The sequence below is a fragment of the Zootoca vivipara genome, chromosome 2 (assembly GCF_963506605.1).
Source record: "Zootoca vivipara chromosome 2, rZooViv1.1, whole genome shotgun sequence".
Classification (NCBI taxonomy): domain Eukaryota; kingdom Metazoa; phylum Chordata; class Lepidosauria; order Squamata; family Lacertidae; genus Zootoca; species Zootoca vivipara.
The window spans coordinates 34,146,619-34,171,367 of record NC_083277.1 but is presented as its reverse complement, the minus strand read 5'-3'; the positions used below and the strand labels follow the sequence as shown (position 1 = coordinate 34,171,367).

The 24,749-nt window shown below is 45.5% G+C and overlaps 1 protein-coding gene across 1 annotated transcript in view; it reads right to left on the bottom strand.

Moving 5' to 3' along the window:
• Window positions 1–22,383, bottom strand: part of ARL8B (ADP ribosylation factor like GTPase 8B) — a 29,543-nt gene extending 7,160 nt beyond the window's left edge. Inside the window, exons 1-4 of the mRNA XM_035106586.2 lie at window positions 22,029–22,383; window positions 3,335–3,415; window positions 1,560–1,633; window positions 137–230 (exon numbers count right to left, since the gene is read on the bottom strand). Of these exons, the coding sequence (XP_034962477.1) occupies window positions 137–230; window positions 1,560–1,633; window positions 3,335–3,415; window positions 22,029–22,367 (588 nt within the window). The 5' untranslated portion in view covers window positions 22,368–22,383. The remainder of the gene's footprint in view (window positions 1–136; window positions 231–1,559; window positions 1,634–3,334; window positions 3,416–22,028) is intronic.
• Between the last annotated feature and the right edge of the window lie 2,366 nt (window positions 22,384–24,749).

Sequence of the window (24,749 nt, the reverse complement as noted above, 5' to 3'; positions counted from 1 at the left end):
CATGGAACTGGTGGAGCTGCAGAAGCTGAACGCAAGTGGAGTTTGGCTGATTTGTGCACAAGGTAGAATTCCTTTCAAAACAAGTTAAAACCTTAAAAGTTTGTATGGGACGAATGGCCAGATGTTTACAACTTACAGGGATTCCTTGTAGCTGTGGTTTGTCTAATAGATTGTGCAGCTCATTTCTAGAGGCTTCTATTTTTTCACGATCCGCAGCATCCACCATATACCTGTTAAAGGAGTTCAGTAAGTGACCACCGGGTTTATACAATATAAAACATCTGTGAAAGACAATCCTATCTAAGCCAAAGTAACTCTAGCAAAATTGCTAGAGGCTATAAAATAGCTCACCAGTAACGGGTCAATGCTGAGGACATATGCAACCTGGTAAAGCCATAGATATTAACTGTAGCAGTAGCTGCTGCAATAGGCAACTAGGTAGATTAGAGACTCTGTGCTGCAGTGTGAACTAGATTGTGTTAGAGTATGATCTAATGTTTGCAGTTTGCTGGTCTCATGCTGGGAACCCCTGTGAGGGGTTAAAGAACAATCAAGTGGATTCACAAGAAGTAGTTATGCAAGTCTTATTTGCTAGAGAGATTGATAACTCTTTTGGGATCAGAGCATTCACTGACTAGACAGTCTCCTCTGCACTGTACATTAAGAACATGCTTTTGCTTTTTTATATATAAGTTGTGGTTTCAATGTTTTACTTTTATTCATTGGATGATGCCTTGGAAGTCCAGTTAAAAGGTTTTTGCTCAGTTGCTTACAATAAATATAAACTAATTGTCAAGCTTTCATTGAAAAGCCATGGTATTGAGAAACTTCATTTTAAACAGCATCCACCATTTTTAGGGTAAAGGATCCCAGGTTTTTGCAGAAGTACTGTGTACCTACGCAACACAGTTTTTTAAAATCACATACTTTTGTAGTGCTCTGAAAAGCACTTTCAACTAATTGTAATAAATAATAATAGTAAAGGTAAAGGGAACCCTGACCGTTAGGTAGAGTTGCAGATGACTCTGGGGTTGCGGCGCTCATCTCGCTTTATTGGCCGAGGGAGCCGGCATACAGCTTTGGGTCATGTGGCCAGCATGACTAAGCCGCTTCCGGCGAACCAGAGCAGCACACAGAAACGCCGTTTACCTTCCTGCTGGAGCAGTACTTATTTATCTACTTGCACTTTGACATGCTTTCGAACTGCTAAGTTGGCAGGAGCAGGGACCAAGCAACGGGAGCTCATCCCGTCACGGGGATTCGAACCGCCGACCTTCTGATCGGCAAGCCCTAGGCTCTGTGGTTTAACCCACAGCACCATCCATGTCCCTATAATAATAGTAATAAGTAATAAATGCTACCAAGCGGTTAATGCATTTCTTTATACAGTGAAATTTAACAGAGTTCAAAGGGAAGAAAACCCAAGCTTGAACAGTTTGCAAATACATAGCTAAACAGTTAAAGAGTAGAACTTAGCAGTAGAGTAACACACCTGAAGAACTAGGTACAACACAACAAATGCAGCCACAACCAAGTAACCACAAGATGTATATACTTACACAATAGCATTTACTCCTCTGCAGTAGCGTTCCCACATACTTCGGAATCGTGGCTGTCCTCCTATATCCCAAATCTTTTTTAAGAGACAAAATGGAGAATTATGTCTGGAGGCTGAATACAAAATTGCAATGACTAAATTCGATGTTATACAAGTCATAAAGGAAGCTATGTGGACCAAAAAACAAAGCATTTTGTCAGCCACGAGGAGTAACAAAGAAGGTTTTCCACTAATATTGTTTTTACTGCAACATGAAATTTGTTGTGGGAGATGCTTAAATCTGTAGAACCAATGACCCAAGTAACACAAATAGAGGACTAATCCCTAATTACAGTGACAAAACCTGATACAGGCAGCGATCTTTTTGAGTGTGTTCAATTGATGTGCAACCACCGACAGAGGTTTGTTTTGGACCTGGGGGCAGAATGGGGCGGGCTTATGCGGGCTCCATCAACGCATGGGACAGCCAGGAACGCAACCCCTACGCAAATAGGGGGTTACCTGCATATGCAATCAACACTCCTCCTATGCAGCATGAACAGGAGTAGCTGGTTTTGATGCTCTTTCTCTTTGTAGGCAGTCTGAAAGAGGTACACCAGAGCTCCAAACTTTGCCACTCTGCTTTCCACCAAAATGTCCACTGATGTGCTGAAAAGCTGCCCCGCCTGCCCGTGAACCCTTAAGCATGCATCTTGCAAGCCCCACCTTAAGGAACAACTGGACTGATGGGGGTTGTGCATGTTCCCATTAACACTTTCCCAATAACTGCATGTCAGGGCAGCCAGGTCCTATTAAACACGGAAGTAAGACTGCACACTTAATCACCCAAGTTGCAAGAACCCATTGCCTGATTTCCTCTAACTACCCAAAAAATGCATATAATCCTAAAAAAAATAGCTCTCCTTCAATACTACCGGTAGATATGGGGAACTATGGCCCTCTATATGTTGTTGACTACCACTGGCCATAGTGGCTGAGGCTAATGGGAGCTGAGAGCCCTACAATAATATCTGCAAGTGCTGCACCCCTGCTTTATAATGTAATAATGATAGCAGCATCCGGTGGGGGGGGGGGGTGTCAACCAGGCTTTGTGCCCTATGGCACAGTTGTCTCGGTAGCCTTTTAAAAGTTATCAATTGCTTACAGCCAACTATAGGAAGCTAGGATTTATATAAAAAGGTAAAGGTAAAGGGACCCCTGACCATTAGGTCCAGTCGTGACCGACTCTGGGGTTGCGCGCTCATCTCGCATTATTGGCCGAGGGAGCCGGCGTATAGCTTCCAGGTCATGTGGCCAGCATGACAAAGCCACTTCTGGCAAACCAGAGCAGCACATGGAAACGCCGTTTACCTTCCCGCTGTAGCGGTTCCTATTTATCTACTTGCATTTTGACGTGCTTTTGAACTGCTAGGTTGGCAGGAGCTGGGGCCAAGCAACGGGAGCTCACCCCGTCACAGGGATTCGAACCGCCGACCTTCTGATCAGCAAGCCCTAGGCTCAGTGGTTTAACCACAGCGCCACCTGGGTCCCTATAGGATTCATATAAAACAGTATCAAATGTTGCACACAGTGCCCCTCTATTACAAGTTTTGAACCCAGCAGACAATATTAATAGGACAATGGGTACGAGAAGCAGTCAGCTAAGGAGGAAATGAATGGGCGGTAGAATGGAAAGGTTTTATGCCCCCCCAAGCTTGAACTCGTCTCCTTTCATCTGCTCCCTGAGAAGTGGTTAGCAGGACAATGTATTTGCCTTCATAAACTAGAAAAACGTACCTTTATTGTGACATTACCCTTGGTAACTTTCCGCATGTTGAAGCCCACTGTAGGAATCATATCCTCACTGAACTGACCTGACTGAAGAGAGGAAAGAGCACAGTCATTAGTAGGGAGCCGGCAGAGGATCTCTCAGGCAGCTTAATTAACTGTGCTAAATATGTGCCTACATGTTTTCCCACTGATGCGAGAATCATGGTTGAAGCGCCAGAGAAAATTAAATATGTAGGAGATTTCATGCTTCTTTCTAACATCCTTTTCAGAAGGAACAAGTTTGCAGTTGAGACCGTCGGTGAACAAAGATCACATGAGAGGCCATGAGCATCATCAACAGAGGGGAGGAAGGAGGGAGGGAAGGAAGGAAGGAAGGAAGAAGTCAGCATATGCTGAATCACATACAATGACACCAAAGGGCCTCCAGATTTATGAAGGTAGCATGGGAAGAGTTCTCAAGCTTCCTAGCACTACCTGCAAGTTAAGCATGCCACTCCCAAAAACAATTTCCCTGCAATCATGTTAAGAAACTATTAGTCAACTTGGACAGAGTGTCTCATCTTTTTCCAAGTGGGTTTTCTACCAGAAAAACAGTACTCCCAACTCCTTGGTGTGACAGGATAGTATCTGGAAGAACCTGAACAACGTATGCACATCATGGGAAGCTATACTAGCATCAAATTGCGTAATTTCCAAGTATTAAACTTGAAAGACTACTCTGGGATGTGTCTGAGCCTGAAGAATCTGGGGAATATAATTTCAAGGTAAGGTTTACTGTGCTGCAGATGGATTACTGTGTACCACGGCTGAGCAACAATGCTGGAGTAGTTTCAGATACCATGGACTGTGTTTTACTCACCTCCAAGACACACATAAAACTCACCTGCAAAAGATTACTTAGGCAAAGCCCTGTATATACTATTCTCCCTTCAAGTTGCCTGCTCTTTTGAGACTAAAGAATACAAAGCAAGGTTATCACCAAGCTCTTTGGCCATGAGTCTGGTATAAAATGCAGGAAAGGCCTGATCAGTCAGTGCATTTCAAGTCCAGTCTCGATGTTACACTTAGCACATTATTTTGTAACATTGTGATTGGTATGATTAGCTGCCACTCATCACTTCAGTTGTAGATTGCATGTTCTATATAGACAGACATATTTAAAAGCCATTCTACAGTGATGCAATGGGTCTTATCCCACATGAGACCTTGGTAGCACTGCTAAAGCTATTTGTAAGTTTTTGCCCTTACCACTCAATGAATGCTTGAAGTCCTCCGCTGTGCTGTGTTAGGGCTCTCCCACCAATTTTATATTACTGTATATTCCTGCGTATAAGACTACTTTTTAACCCAGGAAAATCTTCTCAAAAGTCGGGGGTCGTCTTATACGCCGGGTTGTATTTCTTATACGGCGAATATATCCCAAACTCTATATTTTAAGTGGAAAAGTTGGGGGTCGTCTTATACGCCCAGTTGTCTTATACGCTGGAATATACGGTACTCACTGAAACACAGCTTGCTGTTTTCACAAACACATCAAAGTAGTGAAGATTATACTATGATCACAATGCATTGAACATGTATTTGCACCTTTAAAAAGCAAGCAATTCAAATACCCAATACCGAGTAGATCCACACAAAGGGTTTGCATTGATTCAATCAATTTGCTGAGTTATGAACTACAAGGAAGTACTGTTTAAAGGTAAAGGGACCCCTGACCATTCGGTCCAGTCGCGAACGACTCTGGGGTTGTGGGGCTCATCTCGCTTTACGGCTGAGGGAGCCGGCGTACAGCTTCCGGGTCATGTGGCCAGCATGACTAAGCCGCTTCTGGCGAACCAGAGTAGTGCACAGAAACGCCGTTTACCTTCCCGCTGTAGTGGTACCTATTTATCTACTTGCACTTTGACGTGATTTTAGAACTGCTGGGTTGACAGGAGCTGAGACCAAGCAACGGGAGCTCACCCCGTCGCAGGGCTTTGAACCTTCTGATCGGCAAGCCCTAGGCTCTGTGGTTTAACCCACAGTGCCACCCACGTCCTGTTTAATTGTTTAATTAAGTACTCTTTAATTGTTTTTAATGGATAAATGTTTTAACAACCCTCTGCTTTGTGTGACTGGCTATGAATAAATACAGTGGTACCTCTACTTACGAATTTAATGCGTTTCGAACGCACATTCGTAAGTCGAAAATAATTGTAAGTCGAATCCCATAGGAATGCATTGGGAGAAAAAATTCGTAAGTCGAAGCAACCCTATCTAAAAATTCGTAAGTAGAAAAAATCCCATCTAAACCGCATCCAAGATGGTGGATGGAGCTCCATTCGTAAGTAGAGTTATTCGTAAGTAGAGGTACCACTGTACCTTGTTTTGATTCAATCCAAGTGGCAACACTTGGAGAGAGACACACACAGATTGTTTTCTTCAAGTGTATCTTAGTGTACCATCACTAGGAAAGGAGAACATCAGATCTACGAGACACAAAGACGCATTGCAGGTTTCTTCACTTTCAAAGCCAATATTATTAAGCACAACCACAGAAAAACAAATGTTAGGTAGGTGCCTGTTCTGCAGTCAAACTGCTCAGCTAGACACCTGCCACTCATAGTTGGATTCTACACAAAAAGGACCATGCCAGCATTCAACGCCCCGCAAGTGAAACTGCACTGTACTAAACTATCACTTTTTTGGGGGGGGGGCAAATATCCAAGGTGAAAAGCAGAAGATAGACACTACCAACTTCAAGTGATCCATGTCACAAGTGAACATGCGCACTACACGAAGACTACTGAGGGCCACCCTCAAGAACAATGTGTGATAGTGCAAGGAGGAATACTGATGGAAATTATACTCCTCCCTATCATGCAAATGGAAGTATCTTCTGCTCACACTAGTGACCTTTTGATCAACTGGCAGTATGCTGTTGTAGAAGCTTTAGCCAGTAGCTTTCACAAGCCAGAAATGTTATGGATCATCTTCGCTGTCAAGCTCTAAACTAGGGGTAGGTACTGCCCTCCATATGTTGCAGACTACACTACAATTCTCATCCCTTACCGTAGCTCATGGTGTATGGAACTGCAGTCCACATCTGAAGGGCACAACATTGCCTACTCCTGCTCTAAAATGGGGGGGGGGCAGCATTCTTTATTTCCTGACTACAACCCACTTGGCAGTACCCTTGCAAAATGTGTTCAGCTCAGGTGACCCTTTTAAACAGGTGATCCGTTATCCAGAAACCTCCTGCACTACAGGAGTGGAAAAAGCTTAAAGTTGGCAGGCCAAGGAGTGAAGTCCAATGTGATCCTACTTCAACTTATATACAGAGTCACCAAGTAAAGCAATCCTACAGGTAAGAACTAATGCTAAGGCCTGGAAACAATTACAAGAACAGGACTGGCAAGAATTAAGATGCCCGAATTTTATATTATCAGTCTCTATTCTGCCATGGAGGGGGGGGGGCACTGGGCATTTCTTTCCATTCCCTATTCTACTCCGCTAGCTTCTCCTTTGTGCTCTTAGTTTACAGCATTACCACTTCCTCAGTTTAACCAAATGACATAAAAGTCAAAGTGGTCATGAGTCTGTAATCCTACTCGTGACTAGGGAATCACCTGACAGTTTAGAAGCAGGCAGCTAGAGACCTATAATCTCCGAGTTACTGGAAAATATACTCATGAACATATTTTAAAACTGATGCTTCAAAGGAAGATTACAGCCAGGAAGAAACCTGAAACAACACTCATTAGATTTAGTGCTCCTTACATAGCTTTGTTATTTAGTCTGATCCTGTTTTATATGACCACTAAATTAAGGTTAAGTAAGGCTGCAGATAGACACACTACTACAATGATTTTGTAAACCTTTTGTTCACCTACCAGTTAATTTACTACTGTAAAAGGTAAAGGTAAAGGGACCCCTGACCATTAGGTCCAGTCGTGACCGACTCTGGGGTTGCGCGCTCATCTCACATTATTGGCCGAGGGAGCCGGCGTATAGTTTCCAGATCATGTGGCCAGCATGACAAAGCCACTTCTGGCGAACCAGAGCAGCACACGGAAACGCCGTTTACCTTCCCGCTATAGCGGTTCCTATTTATCTACTTGCATTTTGATGTGCTTTCGAACTGCTAGGTTGGCAGGAGCTGGGACCGAGCAACCGGAGCTCACCCTGCCACAGGGATTCGAACCACTGACCTTCTGATCAGCAAGCCCTAGGCTCAGTGGTTTAACCCACAGAGCCACCTGGGTCCCTTAATTTACTACTGTGTATGATACTAATTTTCTGAGTATTAAAAGTTGAGAATCCTACAGTTCTATAAGCTTACAGAATTACGGTGCAGTCCTGAGTCCAGACTCAGAAGGGATGCGGGTGGTGCTGTGGTCTAAAACACAGAGCCTAGGGCTTGCCGATCAGAAGGCCGGCAGTTCAAATCCCTGCGACGACAGAGTGAGCTCCCGTTGCTTGGTCCCTGCTCCTGCCAATCTTGCAGTTCGAAAGCACATCAAAGTGCAAGTAGATAAATAGGTACCGCTCCAGCGGGAAGGTAAACGGCATTTTTGTGCGCTGCTCTGGTTCGCCAGAAGTGGCTTAGTCATGCTGGCCACATGACCTGGAAGCTGTTTGCAGCCAAAGCCGGCTCCCTCAGCCTATAGAGCTAGATGAGCGCACAACCCCAGAGTCGTACGCGACTGGACCTAATGTTCAGGGGTACCTTTACCTTTACCTGAGTGCAGAACACTAAATGCTTATTAAGAATGAGGTTAGCCCAAGTAAGTTTCCTATGATTGTATGTAAAACCTCAGATTTAATAGTGATCCAGCTCCTCCCGAATTCTACAGTAAAACAGATATGAGTCTATCAAGTTTAAATCAAAGACGGACAAGCAAGTACTTCCATGGTTTAAGTTTCTAAAGATGATACATCAAGAATTTAAAATGAAGGTATTCACTTGAGATTCCTAGTTTTATATATATCAGTGCAAAATGATTAATTTCCAGAATATACAAAAGCCAACTTTATTTGTATTGCAAAATGAAACAAGTTAATTACATTGACTAGCTGAGGACAGAATGCTGGTAGATCAATCTACTTTGGCATATTGGACTTTATATGGCAAAATGGGAATATTTTTATCTACAAAAGTAGGGTTTACTTTGGGATACAGTGGTGCCTCGCTAGACGAATGCCCTGCTAGACAAAAATTTAGCTTAACGAAAGGATTTTCTGATCGGAGGTTGCCTCGCTATACAACGAGGTTTTCTATGGCCACTGCTTCGTCGTGCGAAGCGTGGCCATAAAAACCTCTAGTCAGAAAATCAGGGCATTCATCTAGCGAAAGGGGAACCAGCTGTAGCAAGGGAAGAAGGCAAAGAAGATCAGGTGTCAGCGCCTCTCAGCTGATCTTCCTTTGCCTTCTTCCCTTGCTGCAGGTGGTTCTCCTTTGTGTTCCGTTGGTCTCTGCCCCGGCCGAGACCAGCGGAACACAAAGAGGAACTAGCGGGGGAGAAGCGGAGGAGGGGGGAAAAGGAACGAAGGAAGGAAAAGCAGCCCTTTCTCTTCCTTCCTTCCTCTCCCCCCCCGCCGCCGACAGGACAAATCCCGGGGTTCGGACAAGCTGCAAGTGCTTCCCCGAACCCCGGGATCTGTGCAGGCTCAGCAGCAGGGGAAGAGGAACAATTTCGTTCCTCTCCCCCTGCCGCCGACAGCTTCGTCTGATCCCCGCTGTGTCGGGCGGGGTGAGGGGAAAGCGGAGTCCGCTTCTCCCTCCCCCCGCCCGACAGAGGCGGCATTAGGCTGCAACAGCGCCTTCTCGGCGAAGGCAAGTGGGCGGGCTAGGTGTCCCCTGCTTGCCTTTGCCGAGGAAGTCTAAGCGCAAGCGGGATGGGGGGAAGCGGAGGAACTTTTCTCCGCTTCCCCCCATCCTGCCCGACACATCGGGGATCGTACGGGGCTTCTCAAGCCCCCTACAATCCCCGCTGTGTGACAGGCGGGATGGGGGGGGAAGCGGAGGATCGGCGGGCGCTGCTTGGGGAAGGCAGGCGGGCAGATGGCAACAGCCCGTGGAAGCTCCGGGGCTGTTGCCATCTCCCTGCCTGGTTCCCCAAGCTGAAGCGCCCGGGGAAGGGAGCCGAATTGCGGCGAGGGGGGGGGGGGCTTTTGCCGTTTACCTTCCCGGTTTACCTCTCCTTCCCGCTGCCGCCAAGCCAGTCCCCAAGCCGAATTGCGGCGTGGCGGGGGCTTTTCGCCATTAGCCTCCCCCTCACAGCGCCGCAATTCGGCTCCGTCCCCCGGGCGCTTCTGCTCGGGGAAGCAGGCAGGGAGATGGCAACATCCCGGGAAGCTGTGGGCTGTTGCCGTCTCCCTGCCTGCTTCCCCGAGCCGTAGCACATCGGGGGGCAGAGCCGAAGATCGGCGGGCGCTGTTTGCCGGGGTTGACAAGCCCCACAAGCAGCGCCCTCCGATCTTCGTGTGACAGGCGGTGGGGAAGGCAGGCAGGCAAGAGAGCAAGCGCCTGCCTGCCTGCCTGCCTTCCCCACCGCCAGTCCCCCGGAGCCCATAGGAACGCATTGATTAAGTTTCAATGCATTCCTATGGGAAACCGGGACTCGCTAGGCGAAAAAATCGTTACACGACTTGACTCGTGGAACTAATTAATTTCGTCTAGCGAGGCACCACTGTATATCCAATGCCACACACATCGAGTTCCAATTGCCCAATGGGACTCTCTCTTCTTCTCCCCTCTTCTTTCCCTCTGGAGCAGATTCTGAGGGGCTGCAGGAGAAAAGAGAGAGGAAAGCTCCACTGAGCAAGCAAAAGTCTGCTGCGCTAGCAGAGCAAGTGTTGGATACACCCTTTTAAGCTCATGACAAAGCAGATTACTATTCCAAAGAAGTTAAACAAAGCATACCAGTTTTGGAAGTATCAGAAGGAATACAGTTATTTCCATGTGTGGTGGACTTGCTCAACTCCAACAAAAAAAAAATGCAATGAAAGGTTTGGAACTGAGGTCGCTAACAGCATAAAATAACTTTTATAGCCATTGTATTTGTTAAAATGTGCAAAAGATGTGCAAAAGATGTGCAAATAATCAAAAGTAATCTTGCATGTTATTAAATGCTGCCAGAATATGCATGTAAAGCACTGGAAACTGCCGACAGAGCAAAGTAGGAAAACAAGTTATACGAGTGTACCACGATGTCAAAGTTAGCTGGTTGCATAAGAGTAGCAGAGAAGAGAATAATCCTTCTGCATCTAAAATGCCTCCCTAAAATACTGTACTGTGATTATCTGTCAAAAAGCAGCTCACTTCCAGCATCTCTTTCAAGTACTGAGGACGTACATATGGGAGGTGCCCTCATGTTCAGAAGGCTGCCCCATAGTTACCAAAGCACAGAAGACAGGCACCAAACCCTTGTTCCAAATGAACTCCGTCAGAGCTGGTGAATGGTATAACAGATTGTCACCACCATTTAAAAACCAAGCAGAAAAGCCAGCTTGCACCTTGGCCTTTAGGAGGGAGAGGGCTAGCCCAGGGCAGGCAAACATCTGACTAAGAAACCCAAGGTTAGCCATTTAAACTCTACTGTCTTGAACTTGCTTGTGCATGGATGTGGGCTGAATGAAGGCTAGCATCTTTTCAAGAACTGAGCCCACTGCTTCTGGATTTGATGGAAATGGAAGATGGGCAACATCAGAATAATAATGACATCGCATGCTTAGCCATCTTTTCCCATAGTTGCATACAGGTGTTGCAAGCATATGATAAAACTTTGCAGCACCTCTGTCAGGTAGGGCGGAACCAATGCCAAGTAGTGACCTCAGTTCCCATGTCTAACAAGTTATCCAAAAGGATTTGATGGCCTCACTATATCAAGCATCCCTGAGAGGTCCAGAAGAATGAATGACTATAGTGCTTCTGTCCAATTCAGATGGAAGTTATTGACCAAGGCAACCACAGTAGGTCACTGCCCGAAGGCACACGATGCAGCCTTTTGCTGAAGCTAAGTAAATTTCAGTTTGCAAAGTGCCCAGGTGGGAAACTGCCTGGGAATGCAATGTATGCCACCTCGTTTGCCATGGTGCAAGCAAGGTGGGAGATAAATTTACTAAACAACATATATCAACACAGGAATTATATTATTGGTTTGTCTAGAGCCTGTTACCAAAATATTAGCTTCAGTATGTTCTGCAGAATCAAAGTTAGGATTGCTTTGAAAAGCAAGTCATCACATCCTGCTTGCTAGACATCTTTCATTACCCAAGCAGTCTTTCAGCTACAATAGCCATTTAACAAGTAAATATAATCCTACAACACGCGTGGTGCTGTTTCTTTGATGCTTAGCTCTCTCCACAGCATCACCAAATCTCCATGCCAGACAACTTGCAGAAACATTAACATTTATTTAGCATAAGTTCAGCATACACTGACAGACCTACAATTTTAAGATTGTGAGAAATTTTAGTCTCTAAATCTTACATGAGAAATGCTTATTCTTTTCTCATATGCATGTACCTACTCGATCCAAGATTTACAGTGCTTACAAGCCATAATTGTAAACTTCTACATGTACCGTACTGCACCCTTCTTCCAGGGAGTTCCGGGTGGCACATGGTTTTCCTGTGAAGCGGTTCAGACAAAGAGACTGACAACTTTCCCAAGACCACCAGGGGCACAACGGAGATTTTAACACTATTTATTTATAGAAGTACTTATACCTGTATACAGAAATATAACGGCAGCATAAGCAACACATTAAATCAATAAACAGTGCAAAACAATCATTAAAATGACTGGCCGGTCAAAATAGCTTCAAACAGCTGTGTTGGCCAGTCAGCATAAAAAAGGTCTTCCAAGAGTTGTCACTACACCACAGAATCATAGTAGCCCTATATATATTATTCACTAAAACCATGCAAATGCATACGTAACTATCAGTTCACGTAAATAATATGATACTTGTCAGATCATAGTTTGCTGTGCTCAAACTGAAAGCAGTTAGGACACAAATTTTGTAGGTGGGGAACCACCACCTACAGTGATAATCCCTAGACCAGTGATGGCGAACCTATGACACGCGTATTAGACGTGACACGCAGAGCCCTCACTGCTGGCACGCGCCCCATCGGCCCATTCGAGCTGTTGTTGTTGGTGATATTGGTTTTTTAACCCTTTCTGTGCTGTTTTTCTGGCGCTTTGGCAGACAATGATTTGGTGTAACAGCGTTTGTTTTTTAACCCGTTCTGTGCTGTTTTTTTTTTTTTTTTGGCGTTTTGGCAGACTATGTCGGTGCTGCGTGTTAATTCCAGCGAAGGTATTATTCGGCCTTTATTTCTGTTCTCTTTCCCCCCCAAGAAAACGCAGCAGCTTTGGGGCATCCCCCCCAAAAGAGCAAAGCAACTTTTGCACCCCCCAAAAAAACCTCCAAAACTTTGGTTAGCAGCTCCCCCCAAAAAACTCAACAACTCTGGGCACTTTGTGATAAATAAGGGGTTTTTGGTTTGGTTTGGTTAAATAATTAGTTTTTGGTTTATTAATTACAGTTATATATTACAATTATACATTTTTGTTATTTAAACTATAAATATCGTGAAATTATGGGGGGGGGTTTCTCGAAGTGACACACCACCCAAGTTATGCTCGGTTTTTTGGCGAATTTTGACACACCAAGCTCAAAAGGTTGCCCATCACTGCCCTAGACTGATGTTGAACCTAAAGTCTGATTCAGTAGAACAAAGCAGTAAGTACAAGTTTCTGAAAGTTGTCCTATTGTTAGGCTACTGTAGAGTGAGTGTGAGTGTGAGTGTGAGTGTGTGTGTGTGTGTGTGTGTGTGTGTGTGTGTGTGAATGTATGGCATTCATACACTGCTTAACCCTAAGCATTTCTAAGTAGTATGCATAAAAACAAACCATAGAGAATAACACAATAAAAATTCATTGTAAAACTGGATAAAAACCGAACACATTATCTAAACTTGGGAGGTAAAAAAATCTTTTAAGAGATCTAGAAACATACATCCATAGCTTCCCACTCCATTTGGAACATTCCAGTTTTCCACACTGACAATTGCTAGTATCAGAACAAAGATTAATGCTGTTGCAATATTAAATTATGCAATAACAAGCATGTAATGAAATATCCAAAAGTGGAAATGTTGCTTTAATGGGTGACTTCCACTACTCTCAGAGCACCATATATAGCAGATTGCAACAACACCACACACCCTAATCCCAAACAGTCCAGCAGTAATAGACTCCTGGTAGATGCATGTGGCCAAATAATCAGAGTTCAAATTTAGCAGGGCGCCCAACACATTTTGCCCCTAAATATTCTCCATTTGCGAGCACCTCAAAAAGTCTGGGTGCCATTTTTGCGCCTGCCTGACACTCAAAGATTACTGAAATGTACGTGCTTTGAAGCCTCAAAGTATATGTTAAAGACAGACAATATGTTAAGGAGTTTAACAATAAAGAGTAGAGTGTTTTGAAAACTGAAGTATGGTACCAATATTTTTATTGTAAACGCCAAATGAAACATTTATTAACAATTTCTGATAAAAATGTGATATTAACAAGATGTCTCTTATATGAATTGCGTATTAGTTCATGCATATCAAAATAATAAAAGTGTCCCATCCCCCCAGTGACTAGACATTCTGTTTTGGCACCCACAACCCAGGTCCCGGAAACCATTTGGCTCCTAGCTGTTTCTAACACTGCAAATAATACTTCCCTCCAGCTCTGTAGTCCCAAGGCTACTAGCAGTTGGAGCCAAGTGGGAGTGGAAAATCAAGGTCTAGTGCAAAAAAGTTGTGAAGTATAAACAGCGACATCTGTTTTTTCCAAAGATTGTAATTTCTTACATAAAGGTCTCTGCAACACTGTCCCAAGTAGGACTTGAGGGTAAGGATCAAGAAGCCATTTTACTCAACTGGATTCACCGGCACAATGCAGTGCACACACACTGGCGTCAACATGGCTTTGCAATGTCCTCCCTTCCCCCCATTTTATTCTCACAACCACCCTGTGAAGTAAGATAAGACAGTGGCTGGCCCTAGTTTAGCCAGCAAGCCTCATGGCAGAATGGGCATTTAATACTAGACCTCTCCAGGTTTAGTAGGATACCAATAATCACTAAAACACCTCGAATCCTGACACAGTGATCTGTTTGGAGATCTATGGAGATTTTGTGGTCCTATTTCATGTCCTTGTCTTTTCAGATGTGGGAGTGATATGCAAACATGCACTGGTTCTTTAGAATCTGGATGCCTTCAGTTATAAAAAGGATTATTGAATTCATAGTTGTAGCATTCTTTCACTTTTAATGCGGCCCTTTCTGCTCATTGATAGCCTGTCAGAGTGACCATGCCCCCCTGACAGGAGATTTTAAACTAAAGCAAGCACAAAAAGCATGGCTGCAGATTAACACATGTTGCTTACAGGGCAACGACTGATGTTGAGGAGCCAGGTCAGCTGACTGACGGAGGCATAAACACACCAGTGTTTGATTTCAGCATTCATGAAAAGCTACACCACATAAATATCTTGCACTTGAGTCATCAATCCTCATCAGAAGTGGCCAATTAGACAAGGGTCTCCTACAAGAAGCTGCACAACCTTTCACTATGGTCTTGTCACTCTTGAAAACCTGAACTTTCACTTGTTTCCCCCCCCCACACAGCAGCAAGCACAGAATTGTAGAGTTGGAAGGGATCCCAGGGGTCATCTAGTCAACACCTGCTAAGCTGGAATCTCAACTAAAGCACCCATCCAACCTCTGCTTAAAAATCTCCAAGGAAGGAGAGTCTATCACCTCTTGTGGGAGTCTGTTCCACCGTCAAACAGCTCTTACCATCAGAAAGTTCTTCCTGTTTAGTCAGAATCTCATTACTTGTAACTTGAATCCATTGGCTTGGGTCCTACACTCTGCAGCAGGAGAAAACAAGCTTGTTCCATCTTCTATGTGAAAGCCCTTGAGATATTGGAAGATGGCTATCCTATCTCCTTTCAGACTCTTCTAATTCAGGCTAAACTCCCTCATAAGACTTGTTTTCCAGACCCTGCCATGTGGGGCAGACGTGGTGCCCAGTGACAGGCAGGCAGTCAGGTAATGCATCCATAGTGGTGACTAGAGGAGGAATGACCGCTGGGAGAAGTGCACAAAGAAGAAACATCATGGTGCATCATGGTTTCATCTACTCCAGCTGCAATCTGACATCATGCTGCAATCTGACATCAAACATGGTTTCATCTACTCCAGCTGCAATCTGACAGTAAGAGCTGTTCAGGAGTGGAACAGACTCCCACAAAAAGTGGTGGACTCTCCTTCCTTGGAAGTTTTCAAGCAGAGGTTGGATGGCCATCTGCCATGAATGCTTTAGCTGAGATCCCTGCATTGCAGGGGGTAGGACTAGATGTCCCTTGTGTCCCTTCCAACTATTAAGATTTAAGTATTAATTGTTTGGATAAGCAGCAGATACAAAAACAGAACCCTCACCAGGGTTGCATGTGGCAAGCTACTCGGGGAAGCCAAGAGAAGCAGCAACTTCGCCCTCTTTGAAGCAAAGATGTCACTATAATCAACAAGGGTGCATGCAAGCAGACAGGACGGTTTTTATTTTATTGCCCAATAGATTTCTGGAGGTGTTTGTGTGTTACACAGACAGCTGAAGCCTGCAGCAGCAAGTGTACAGTGTCATTACTCCTTGTGACACAGCAGGAGGAGGTACCTTACTTCTACAAGAGCCACATCATTACTTCCCTCATCACTTCTATTTCCATCCACAACTGCAGCATGTTCCACCCTGCATAAGATATCCAGGAGCATTTAAAGCAGAGAGCCTCTCCTCTCCAAAGGCTTGTCATAGCATTTTCGATGCCAGGCTTCTCAATGCTACAAACATCAAGTTGGGTAATTCCCCAAATGCCAAAAACCAACACAGGGTTACGCAGCAGCAGTAGCCATTCAACTACTGCCAAGGATATTCAGAAAAGGTTAGGAGAGCAGATACAGCTCTGCTTTCTCTTATTGATGTTAAAATCAGTATGCTGATATTCATAGACTGGTATTAGTTTGAAGAAGTGTGCATGCACACGAAAGCTTATACCAAAATAAAAACTTAGTTGGTCTTTAAGGTGCTACTGAAGGAATTTTTTTATGGTATTAGTTTGTGTTTCTAAAAATGCACCCCAAGTTTGCTAAATCCCAAGTTTTTGCTTAGCAATTGAAGATTACTTCAGCAGTCTTAAATATTTGGAGTTCAGATAGAGGAGGTTGCACTCACAAAGAAGCCAGACTATCACCCTCATGAGTCATGCTATTACTACATCTGTCCAGAAAACAAGTAATGATCCAGTTTGGCTGATGACTGGATAAGAGCCTACACCAAGCAATGACCAGCCTTTCTCCTAGAATTGAAAGTTCTGGGAATCCAGCTCTCAAAACATTTAGTCCCAGTACAGTATGGAAGCATTTAGGCTAGCTTAGCTCCCTTGAAGTTGCTCAGGCAGGCACTTGGAATGATAACGCTCAGCTGAAAGTAAAGTTGTAAGATATTCCCAGCCCACACATACTATCTTACTTTTACAGTGAAATCCTAAAAAATGCACACTCAGACACAAGCCTCATTGAATTCAATGAAATTTACCCACATGTAAGCTTGTAAAAGACTGCAACCTTAAGTTGTTTAAATTAAAGAGAATCAGCTTCCTTCCCTACTCAAGCTTCACATGCCACACAAACATCCCTGACCTTATTATTGATGGAATAATAATAATGCAGGTGGTTAATATGTTGTTCAAGTTCTGGTAACATTAGTCAAGTCTTTTCTATTAGCCATTTTTATATTTAACTGAAATCCTTACTACCAGACTACCCATATATAACTGAGCTGTCAGGCTGGCAAGCTATTAGAATGCAATATTTTATACTTACCTTGGAAGGATAGGGAACTTCACTCTTGGCCGGGCTTCCTCAAACTCGGCCCTCCAGATGTTTTGAGACTACAATTCCCATCATCCCTGACCACTGGTCCTGCCAACTAGGGATCTTGGGAGTTGTACGCCAAAAACATCTGGAGGGCCGAGTCTGAGAAAGCCTGCTCTTGGCAATAGATCCAATACCAAGGCGAAGCACAGTGGATTGTACCCACCCAAGTTTTACTCAGGGTAGAGCCACTGAAATGAGCAGACCTAGGTTAGTCATTCTACCGTATTAATGGGTCTACAGTATGACTTATGTTCAACCCTGCATTTTCTTAGGTGCTTATCAGTTGCAATCATCACAGAATAAAGATTCCTATCATCACTAGCATACAGTCCAAGTGACAGAAACACAAACCATTGAGGTTTAATACTGAAGCCGACAAAGCTCTTTTATTTCACGCAAGAACGAGTTTGCAAGAATACATATTTAATAGATTTCAGCCAGTTAAGTCTTGAGATGTGTTAGATCCCAACCAAGCAGTAAGTTACACAATTTCAATTCGAAGAACCAATCCTTCTCCCACCCCGTCCAATGAATGGTACTTTTCTTTAACAGGCTAAATGATTAAATTAAATTGTTTACTTTTTAAATGCAAAAGGACATTACTTCTACATAAGAAATTTACACTCCTTTAAATTGGGCTGGAAAGATATCCAGTTCTTTTATCACCTACCGTGTTTCCCCTTTTTTAAGACACCGTCTTATAACTCCCCCAAACAAACAAACAAACACAGGGTGTCTTATTTTCGGTGGGGTGTATTACGGTATGATCTGCCCGACTTCATTCTGCATCCCTCCACACTGCCCACTATTGTCCTGGGGTCAACTCACAAACCCCCAGCTTCTCTTCTGCCTGGAGAGAGGGCTTCATCCAGGAGTCTTTTCCAATGCTGCAGCCGCCAGTTCCGGGCGGCGGGGAGGCAGGCCTCCTCGGCCGGGCCAGGTGGAGGCCGCTGCAGCCGCCTGAGGGAAAAGAAGTTTGAGGGCGGCGGCGGCGGCGGCTCCTCAGGGGCTGCCGGCTGGGAGGCAGTTCCGGGCTCGCTCCTTCCCAGATACGGAGCCAAACTCCGAGGAGGCGGAGAAAGCGACCCACCCCTGGCCGCCTGTTCCTCTGCGTTCGCTGCGGCTCCTTGTGGCTCCCCAGGGCCAAGGCACCCAGTGGGAGAGAGGGAGAGAGGAGGCGGCGAGCAAAGAGCTTCCTTCCCTTCTCGCCCGCCTTTTTGACCGTCCCACCCCCGGGCAACCGGCCACCTCTGTTCGCCTCAGCCGCCGCACACCCTTTCCCCGCTGTGCGCCCCGGCTGGAGGAACGCGGGCAGCCGGCTGGGGAAGAAGGGGCAGTTGAGGGAGGGTAGAGCGGCAGCGGGGCAGCTGGGGGTGACTGAGGGGAGAGAGCCCTGGTTTGGGCAGGGTGGCGGCCAGCGGGGCGCTTTTCCTTCGCGAGGTGGGCGCTTCAAATGGCGTTTTAAAATGCCATTTTCCCTCCTCAGGGCTGACTTTGCTGCATTCCTCCTAAGCGCGCGCTACAGCTGAGCCAGGAACAGCTGATTCCCGCACTCCAGCTGATCAGCACCTCCATGTTCTGCTTCCTTGCTTTGCCCGCGCCTGGGCGCTCCGAGCGCTTGCTGCTGCTGAGCGCCCCGCGCTGCAGCAGCCGGTTTCAGGCCCCGAGTTGGCAGACATGGAGGTATGTCTTATTTTCAGGGTATGTCTTATATTTCTCAAATGCTTAAAATTGCTGCCCTGGCTTACTTTATGACTACGTCTTAAAATAGGGGAAACACGGTAGGCACCTTGACTTCCAACAGTGGTTTCTATGATTTGGGAAGAGGGTATGGTTCCCAGTATTCAACACATACCTGGCTTATTTTATTCCTGTTAAGTTGTAATATGGCATAATAAACCGAGGTGCCACTGTATTTAGAAGGCATCTCAAATGAGCCTATCACTATTATGGAGCATATGCCTACCACACAATGATGTTCTTTGAACTTAATACAGTAACACAAAGCTCAAGTGCAAAATGTTGTTGTTGTTTTTGTTGTTGTTGTTGTTTATATACTGCTCTTTATCAAAAGATCTCAGGGCGTTCACAAGAAGATATTTAAATCATTCTACAGTAGTTGCTTAGTAGTATTTACAGATGCAATCTTGTCAAGACTCAGACTCAAGATGTTTCCCTGAAAAAATTGAAAAAATGCTTCATCTATGGACCTAACCCCTACTACGGTAATTTGGGAATAAGCCCTACTAACTCGTTTCCAAGCAAACATGGTAAGGATCACACTCCTAATTTTCCAAACTATTCTTTTGCTCACTCTTTGTCATAAGCACTACTTTTAGAAAAGTAAAATGCAAACAGTTTCAGATCTCATTTAGAAGATCCCCTCAGAAGTTTCATTACTGTACTGTGTTTGAGGCAAGGTCTAAGCAACAAACAGGACAAAAATATCTACAAGCAAAGCACATTACACTCCAATGGTCCCAAGCCAGTACAGACCAGAAAGCATTTCCCAGGCCTGCAAGGAAGCTGTTTTGTTGTCTTTTAGAACCATATTACGGACTAAATTTATCCAACAAACTGCTACCATTAAAACCTACAGAACTGACAGAAGTAGGCCTACCAAAGCCAAAAACGATCTTAAGTGTAGTAAGTAGAGGCCAGTTTGCCCCCCAAAGTAAGAGCACTGTTTTAGATTTAATCTAGCAAGACAATGCTGCATGCCCCTGATAATGGCACACAACAATCAAGAAAATGTAGCATCTTGTTTGTTGGAAGTGATGCAATCAAGTCATTTAGAAAGACATCATCAAAGCTTTTTATGAGGCAACTTCAGCATAGATAAGCAAGTTAATGGCTAAACTGAGAGGCACATTCTGCAGCTGAGTCCATTGTGGAAGGTTTCTTGCCCCATCCCAAACAGCAACCTGACCCCACCCTCCTATTGTTAATGCACCGAGGGGGGAAATCTTGCGTTATTGGCCGAGGGAGCCGGCGTACAGCTTCCGGGTCATGTGGCCAGCATGACTAAGCCGGTTCTGGTGAACCAGAGCAGCACACGGAAACGCTGTTTACCTTCCCGCTGTAGCGGTACCTATTTATCTACTTGCACTTTGACGTGCTTTCGAACTGCTAGGTTGGCAGGAGCAGGGACCAAGCAACGGGAGCTCACCCCGCCGTGAGGATTCGAACTGCCGACCCTCCGATCGGCAAGCCCTAGGCTGCGTGGTTTAACCCACAGCACCACCCGTGTCCCATGTACATGTAGTCATCCAATAAAAGTAGTAACTTACATAAACAATTAAAAAACCATCATCAGGTTTAAGTGATGGTAAAATGATACTCCCAAATACAAACAAAAGAAAAAGAAAGTAAAGACTGAAACCTCTAAAGAGTCTGGAAAAAGAGGTATGCCAACCTGGCACCAAAATGATGTTAATACTGACATCAAGCAGGCCTCACTGGGGAGAGCCCTCCATAGACACAGCCAGAAAGACAGTGCCACCACCTTCCAAACTTCTTTCAGAGGAAGTACCTGGAGAAGATATATATGTTTGAGTATACCACAAACTGCTTAAGTGTTGCCCTTCAGAGGGTTTACGTCATCTTAGCAAGCAAGGTTTTTTTATCCTTAAAGGTGCCCTAGAAAAACCTTCAAACAAAATAGATAACATTTATATTTTAAATGTCTTGAAAGAGCTCAGACATACCTAGGGTTTCTGGATAGCCTCCAAATATTGGCTAGGCCCATCCTTACTTAAACTCATGTGGCACCTTAACACCACTCTTGAGTGCACACTGGTCTTGTATTATTAATTTTGAGCAACATGCCCAACTGTTAACTTCCACCAGAGAGAGAAAGGCTCAGGAAGTCATCTCCAAACCAAAGCAAAGTCAGTTAAAAGCAGGCAGGCCCTTGGTCCCCCCACAAACACTGGGGAGAGAAAAGTGTTCTCCACTGGGAAAGTCACACCCACAGAGAGTCAGGATTATAGCAGCTTCAGGGAGAAGAGTTGCAGCTTCTTCTTTTGCCCATCCCAAACAAGGCTTGCTATGCAAAGAGCTTCAGACCTGCCTAAGACATGACAGGGCTGGGCAAGGCAGGCTAACACCCACCATTCCCTAGTCCAGCCCTCCTCCAGAACTCCTTGAATCCACGTTGAGTGTCTGGAGGCAACCAAGTGGGCGAAAGCATCACCTGGCTCATCCCCACCCCAACCTCCACGGCTCGCCTAGGTCCGGGAAACAGCAGAATTAAGTCCCTAAACTCTTCTCCTGTCCCCCGGTTGTACCGCTTGACATGTGAGCAAGCTGCACGTCTGAATGCCAGCCCACCCCGGAAAGAAAGTGGAAAGGCCCTTTGCCCTATCCTAAGGAGATGGCGTGGCCTTTTCCCTCACATGCTCCCCCAAAGTGCTGGGACTTTTAACCCCCGCACGGGGCAGAACTCAATGGGCTGCAGGAGGCGGAGGGAAAGCCGAGGGCGGGGCGGGGAGTCGCTTTTAAAATAACCATTTGGTGTTCCTCTTCCCCCACCCACCCACCCAAAAAACACAACCCCACTCTACAACTAATGGAAAAATTACTGTGCATGCATTTGACTGGGGCCAAAGAGGGGAGGAGCGAGAGCAGCCGCCCATCTCTAGCTCAAGCGGGTATCAAAGGAGAGGCGGGAGGGGGCAAAGTAGGGACTCCCCGGGGTGTGAAATCACGCATCTCACCGCGATGACGTTGACGAAGGTGGTCTTCCCCGAGTACTGCAGCCCGACCAGCGTCAGCTCCATCTCCTCCTTCCAGAACAGCGACCGGAACCAGTCCAGCAGCCGAGACAACAGCGCCAGCATGATGGGGGGGGAGGGGGGTGCAGGTGGTGGCGGCGGTAGAGGCAGCGGCAGCAACCAGCGCGCTTCTCGTCTCCCTTCCCTCGCCTTCCCTTCCTCGTGCCTCCGACGCTCCTTCTTGCGACGGCGCCTCGAGGCCGAATCCGGCGGCGGCTGCTTCTCCTGGTTCTCCTGCTTGCTGCTCCTGCTGCCTCCCGCTCCCCGCGCGACGTGGGTCATATGACGGGGATCGCCTAGTCGCGTCAGGGCAAGAGCGGGCTTGTTCCGGCAGCCGCGCGCCGGGGAGGCTCCACAGCGGCCCCTGCCGGCAGAGCGGCGCAGGAGGACCGGGGAAAGGAGCCTTTTCGGGAAGGAGCGGTATATGTGCGGCTTACGCGCAGGAAAGTGAAGGGGAAGGGATGGGGGGGACGACTCACGGGCTGCCTGCCCCCTAATTTTAAAGGTTTTAAAGGACTCTGCTACGCCGCTGTCCTCGACCAGGGAGGCTGGTTTTCTCTGACGGCCCGGTCGGAGAGTTAAAGCGAAATGATCGCTGGTCATTTTAAAGCGTCAGGAAACGCGGCTGATAGCCTTGCCCTTTAGTGATACCCCGCCTTTTCCTTACCCGGACGGGTCTCAAGACGGCTTACAGTGGGGTGCTGAAAACGAGAGCCGCTGAAAACGTAGGGGGGCGGAGTATTAAAAAACCAATGAAACGTGAATAGCCTAAAATTGAAACTGTGTGTGTGTGTGTGTAATAGATTTTATATACACTTCGTATCATATACTTTGTATCATTTATAACAAATAATAATTTTATATATGCATGTGTGTGTGTATGTGTGTGTGTGTGTGTGTGTATGTATGTGTGTGTATATATATATATATATATATATATATATATATATATATATACACACACACACACACACACACACACACACATATAGACACACATACATATAGACACACACACATATATACATATGCATATACAGTATATAATTATTATTTGTTATGAATGATACAAAGTATATGATACGAGAGATTTTACTTTCTTGGGCTCCTTGATCACTGCAGATGGTGACAGCAGTCACGAAATTAAAAGACGCCTGCTTCTTGGGAGAAAAGCAATGACAAACCTAGACAGCATCTTAAAAAGCAGAGACATCACCTTGCCGACAAAGGTCCGTATAGTTAAAGCTATGGTTTTCCCAGTAGTGATGTATGGAAGTGAGAGCTGGACCATAAAGAAGGCTGATCGCCGAAGAATTGATGCTTTTGAATTATGGTGCTGGAGGAGACTCTTGAGAGTCCCATGGACTGCAAGAAGATCAAACCTATCCATTCTTAAGGAAATCAGCCCTGAGTGCTCCCTGGAAGGACAGATCGTGAAGCTCAGGCTCCAATACTTTGGCCACCTCATGAGAAGAGAAGAATCCTTGGAAAAGACCCTGATGTTGGGAAAGATGGAGGGCACTAGGAGAAGGGGACGTCAGAGGACAAGATGGTTGGACAGTGTTCTCGAAGCTACGAACATGAGTTTGACCAAACTGCGGGAGGCAGTGGAAGACAGGAGTGCCTGGCGTGCTATGGTCCATGGGGTCACGAAGAGTCAGACATGACTAAATGACTAAACAACAACAACATATGATACGAAGTGTATATAAAATCTATTAAAGGCATACAAATAGTTATGCCGAGAACAACATGGCACCAGCCCTTTCATTAAAAGCAGTCATTTCCCAAAAGTGTGTTAGGAAAATGTATTCACCTGTCAGAAGGGGAACAGCAAGGAGGGAGCCAGTTTAGCATCTCTTATAAATACCATGAGTTTGAGCAAACTGTGGGAGGCAGTGCAAGACAGGAGTGCCTGGCGTGCTATGGTCCAAGGGGTCACAAAGAGTCGGACACGACTAAACGACTAAACAACAACAACAATAAATACCAGAGATGCAGGTGGCGCTGTGGTCTAAACCACTGCGCCTCTCCTCTTGGGCTTGCTGATCTGAAGGTCGGCGTTTCGAATCCCTGTAACTGAGTGAGCTCCCATTGCTCTGTCCCAGCTCCTGTCATTCTAGCAGTTTGAAAGCACAACAGTGCAAGTAGATAAATAGGTACCACTGTGGCAGGAAGGTAAACAGCGTTTCCGTGCACTGCTCTGTATATTATTTCAATTAGTGGATGCAGGTTTAGAATGATCAGCTAGACTGTGTGATTGGCAGGGGATGGACTAGAAGGGCCAGGAAAAGAAGACCTGGGAAGGAAAAGAAGACCTGGGAAGGAAAAGAAGACCTGAGAGGCAAGTGGCTAGGTGGCTGAAGACTTTTTGGAGATAGCTAAAGCACTTGCCTGAGGCTGAAGAGACAAGAGGAGAGCCTGTCTGCAGCGTGAAACAGCTTAAAATGTTAGTCTTTGGGGGCTGGTAAGGGTTATCAGAGAGAAGATTTCCAGGGCAGTACAGCAGGACAACTCTGAATTCAACATATCAGTAAAAAGTTGGAGGTGGAAATAGATTCTAGCTGCTGGTGTTAGTGAAACTTAACAAGGGTGGAGAAAATAAAAGGGTAAAATAAGTTGTTGGTATTTAAAGTGAAAATAGCAAGTTAACAAAGCATGTAC